Source organism: Colobus angolensis, unplaced genomic scaffold (genome assembly GCF_000951035.1).
Source record: "Colobus angolensis palliatus isolate OR3802 unplaced genomic scaffold, Cang.pa_1.0 Scaffold30, whole genome shotgun sequence".
NCBI classification, from domain to species: domain Eukaryota; kingdom Metazoa; phylum Chordata; class Mammalia; order Primates; family Cercopithecidae; genus Colobus; species Colobus angolensis.
The window spans coordinates 5,700,200-5,704,918 of NW_012116266.1; the positions used below are offsets into that span (position 1 = coordinate 5,700,200).

The following is a 4,719-nucleotide window of genomic DNA, read 5'->3' on the forward strand; positions in this document are numbered from 1 at the left end:
GGGGGGGCAAGTGATTTGCATAGATATTCTCCAAAGTAGATATATTAATGGCAAACAAGCACATGAAAAGATGCTCAACATTATTAGGTACTAGGAAAATGCAAATAAGATAGATATGACTTCAAACCATACAGGATGGCTATAATGAATTTTTACAAACCCACAAGGAAAATAACAAGAGTTGAGGTAGATGTGGAGAAATCAGAACACTCATACATTGCTGGTGAAAATGTAAAATGATGAGGTCCCTGTAAAAAACAGTTTGGTAATTCCTCAAAAGTTCAAACAGAATTATATGATCTAACTATTATACTCCTCGGTAGATACCCAAGACGACTAAAAACTTATGTTTGCACAAAAATTTGTACAGGAATATTCATGGAAGTACTATTCATAATGGCCTAAAAGTAGAAACAACCTAAATGCTGACTGATGAATGGATAAGCAAAATGTGATTATCCATATTTTGGACAACCATAAATGGTTATAAATGGAAAATTATTTATAATATTATTCAGCCACAAAAAGGAATAAAGTACTCTTATATGCTGTGACATGAATGAATCTTGAAAACATTATTCCAAATGAAAATAAGCCAGACACAAATTGTAGGAGTTACAGAAAATTTCCAAAGTAGGCAAATCCACAGTGACAAAGTAATTAGTGGTTGCCAGGGTGTGTGAGAAGGGGAAAACTGGGACCGACCACTAAAAGGTACAAGATTTCCTTTTGGGGTGATATAAATGTTCTGGAATTATACAGTGGGGATGGTTGTACAAATTTGTGAAAACACTAAAAAATCCCACTAAATTGTGTGCATTAAAAATGGTAAATTTCATGTTTGTGAGATATATCTGGATTAACAAAAATAAAGACCTCCCTGGATAACAAGAGGAGAGTTTGTGGCAATCAGACTTTCCTTATTAGAAATACTAGAGGGCTGCGTGCAGCGGCTCACTCTCTGGTGGCCTATAATCCAAGCACTTTGGGAAACCAAGACGGGAGGATCATGTGGGCCCAAGGGTTTGAGACCAGCCTGGGCAATACAGTGAGATCCTGTCTCTGCAAAAAAATTTAAAAATTAGCTAGACATGGTGGTGTGCCTATAGTCCCAGCTACTCAGGAGGCTGAGGCAGGAGGATCACTTGAGACCAGGAGGTGGAGGCTCCAGTGAGCTGTGATCACACCACTGCACTCCAGTTGAGGTGACACAGCAAGATCCTGTCTCAAAAAACAAACAAACAAAAACACACACACACAAAAAAAACACACACAAAAATACTGGAGAAAGTCTTTTAGGCTGGAAGGAATTTTTATCAGATGATAAACGAATGCACACACAAAGAAATAAAGTGCACAAGTATGATACTTGATAATTATGTAGCAAACATAAAGTATTAATAACATACATTTGTGTTCTTCCTATAATTCATTTAAAGATAACTGCATAAAACAGCAACTATAAAACTGTACTGCTGAACTTACACAAATAAATGTAATATGTATGACAGCAGTAACACAAAGAGGAGATGAGGAAATTAATATATTTTACATTTCCTTAAAGAAAGTTTTTGAAGTACAAATTAAAAATTTTTAAATGTATCTAAGGCTTTTCAGGTTATCTGTTTCTTCTTGAGGGAGGCTGGGTAATTTGCATCTTTCAAAGCATTTGTTTCATCTAAGCTGTCAAAGTTAGAGGCATAAAATCATTAGTATTATTCTCAATCATTTTATTATTTGTGGCATCATCTCCTCTTTCAATCCTAATATAGGCAATTTATGTTGTCTTTCTTTCAATCAGTCCGGCTACAGGTTTATGTTTTTGCTTTTTGTTAGTTTGTTGTTTGTTTTTAATAACCAGGCTTCAATGTTTTTAATCTTTCTGTTTTTCTCTTTCACGAATTTCTGCTTTTGTCTTTATAATGTTCTTTCTTTTGCTGAACAGTTTATATTTTGTTCTGTACATTTCCATCTGAACACAGGTATAGCTGAATCTCACAAATTCAATGTATTGCCTTCATTATCATACAGTTCTAAATACTTTCTAATTTCAAGGTCCAGTTTCATGTTATCCCAGTTCTAAGAAGCCTTCCTCAATAATCTCAGTACTGATAAAATCCTAACAGCTGATACAGCATTAACTGTTGGACCCTGAAAATACGTGGCGTTAGAATTTCAAGCAAATCTTTTCCACGGTTTTGCAATCCCCTTTCTCAGAACAAAATAATTTTAAATATTTATACGTACACATTTACTCTAGCTGATATATCCTCTTCAGGAAGGTCTAATTTATCTTCCTCCATATCACTAACTTTTACTTGTTTCACTACTTCCAAAAGCAATGTATCACTGGAAGGCTGTGAGTGTTGGATACCTGTTTTAAACACAAAATATCTATTAAACATAAAGTAAAAAACAATATTATAGCCCTTCTGTAATTTCTGACTGCTAATTATGTTCCTGACTGTTAGATGATAACAATATGTATATAAGTAAAGATGGTACTTTGATTTAGAGTAATCCTTGATGTTTGATGGTGATTTTGACAACTACTATTCATAAGGTAAAAAGAATAAATGTTTTAAAAATAATAGTATCTATTTTTAATAATGGTATTATTTGTTTCAGAAATAGGCCAAGTATTCTCTTAATTTATATTTAATTCTAAAGGTTGCCAATAATTAAGTCAAAGGAAGAAATATTCTAATTGTATTAATGTAATAGAACTATTTTTAACATGCATTTGTACTAAAGCAAAACTCAGAAAGAATATATGATAAGTTGTCTTTACGGGAAATAATACACAGACCAAGAGCAAAAGTGTTTACTTTCTGGACCACAAGGAATTTAATACATAATTCTGAGGCATATATATGCAATACATGTAATGTATTTTATAAACTAAACATCCTGCAAAAAGGCAGGTCTGGTATAATGAAAAGAACATGGTCTATGAAGTGGTGAACCTAGATTCAAATTTAGTTTTGCCATTTAGTAAGCCATATGACCCTTCTGAATGTATGTTTTCTAAATTGTAAAATGGAGACTTCATCACAAGGTTGTTAGGCATATGAAAGGTAATACATGTGAAACATCTGGTACACATTAAATATAAAATAAATGATAGCTACTATTATATATTTACCTTCCAACTATCTGATTGAAATAAGAACTGTAATACAAATATATGAAAAAAATTAACACACTTAACTATGAATAAAGACATTTCATTTATGGCAAAAATAATTCATATAAAATACATAAATAACACAACACTGCAAGTAACTATAAATAACAAAACACTATAAAGATGACAAATCCTCCCTTAGCTTCTCAAATGATACCGTTGCTCAGACATAAGATGAATCAACCTAATGTACAGTTGCATTTTTCTGTGTAAATCTGTTTGATCATACCGTCTTCTATATTGGGAAGTAGTGATTCACATTTTCCCTAGAACAAGTTAGTAACTATTTTTACTGAACATGTTTTTTCATGAGGTCTAATTTATCATTAAAACATTTAATTAACAAAGTACATAACAATGCAGTAAAAAGTGAAAAGAAGGAAGCCTAGGTAGTCTGATACAAATAGGAAATCAACTTTAAATAGATGTATGGTACTATCCCGTTAACAGTATGAATTGAAAATCTGATGGAAGATTGGTGAAGGATGGAGAATGAAGGATGGACTGCAGCAAGGAGGCCAGCTGGGAAGCTACTGTAAGTTTGGAGAAAGCACCAAGCTAAGCCATGGCAATAACAAAGGGAATGAAAATAAGGAAAAACATTCAAAGGTTATGTAAGAGATAGAATCAACAGGACACAGTACCTAAAGAGCTGTTATATGTAGGGATTTCAGAGAGATGAGGAAAGACTCATGGATAATATGGATTTTAATTTCAGCAGCTAATATATGGAGATACTGATAACTATAATACCAGATACAAGAGAAGCAGAAACTAGGGTAAGGAATACACATACGAGAAAAGAGAATAAATTCAGTTTCAGAATGTCATAAGGAGACTGTGGAACAGGTATCCCAACAGGCAGTTTCTAGAGTTCAAAAGGAACTCTAGAAATACAGATGGGAAAGCAGCATTACATATATAGTGGGGAAGCCATGAGATCACTCAGGAAAAGCACAGGTAAAGGCAAGATGCTAGCAATGGATCTGGGAACATCATCATTTAAAAGTGTGCAGGAAAACAGTTTTAGAAAAAAAGACTAAAAGTTGGTATCAAAGTAGGAGGTTAAACAGCAGAGCTAAGAAAGAAATATATTTACAGGCTGAGTGAGATGGCTCATGCCTGTAATCCCAGCACTCTGGGAGGCTGAGGTGGAAGGATCACTTGAGCCCAGAAATTCGAGACCAACCTGGGCAACAGAGGGAGACCTTGTCTCCACAAAAAAAGTTTAAAAATTAAAAAACTAGCTGGGTGTGGTGGTACACATCTATAGTACCAGCTGCTCAGGAAGCTGTGGCAGGAGGATCACTTGAGCCCAGGAGCTCAAGTCTACAATGAGTGGTGACTGCACCACTGCACTCCAGCCTGGGTGACAGAGTGACATCCTGTCTCACAAAACAAACAAACAAACAGGAAAAGAAAGAAGGAAAGAAATACACTTACAGAAGAGGATAACCACTAAATGCTTCAGAAACAATGGAAGCAGGGTGAGGACTAAAAATAAGTTGTTAAATTTGTCAATCAGAAAACAG

General features: G+C 34.3%; 1 protein-coding gene across 1 annotated transcript in view; it reads right to left on the reverse strand.

Moving 5' to 3' along the window:
• The window catches only part of NBEAL1 (neurobeachin-like 1), a 206,959-nt gene that overhangs the window by 55,247 nt on the left and 146,993 nt on the right, over positions 1-4,719 (reverse strand). Inside the window, exon 35 of the mRNA XM_011949999.1 lies at positions 2,248-2,374. Within this exon, the coding sequence (XP_011805389.1) occupies positions 2,248-2,374 (127 nt within the window). The remainder of the gene's footprint in view (positions 1-2,247; positions 2,375-4,719) is intronic.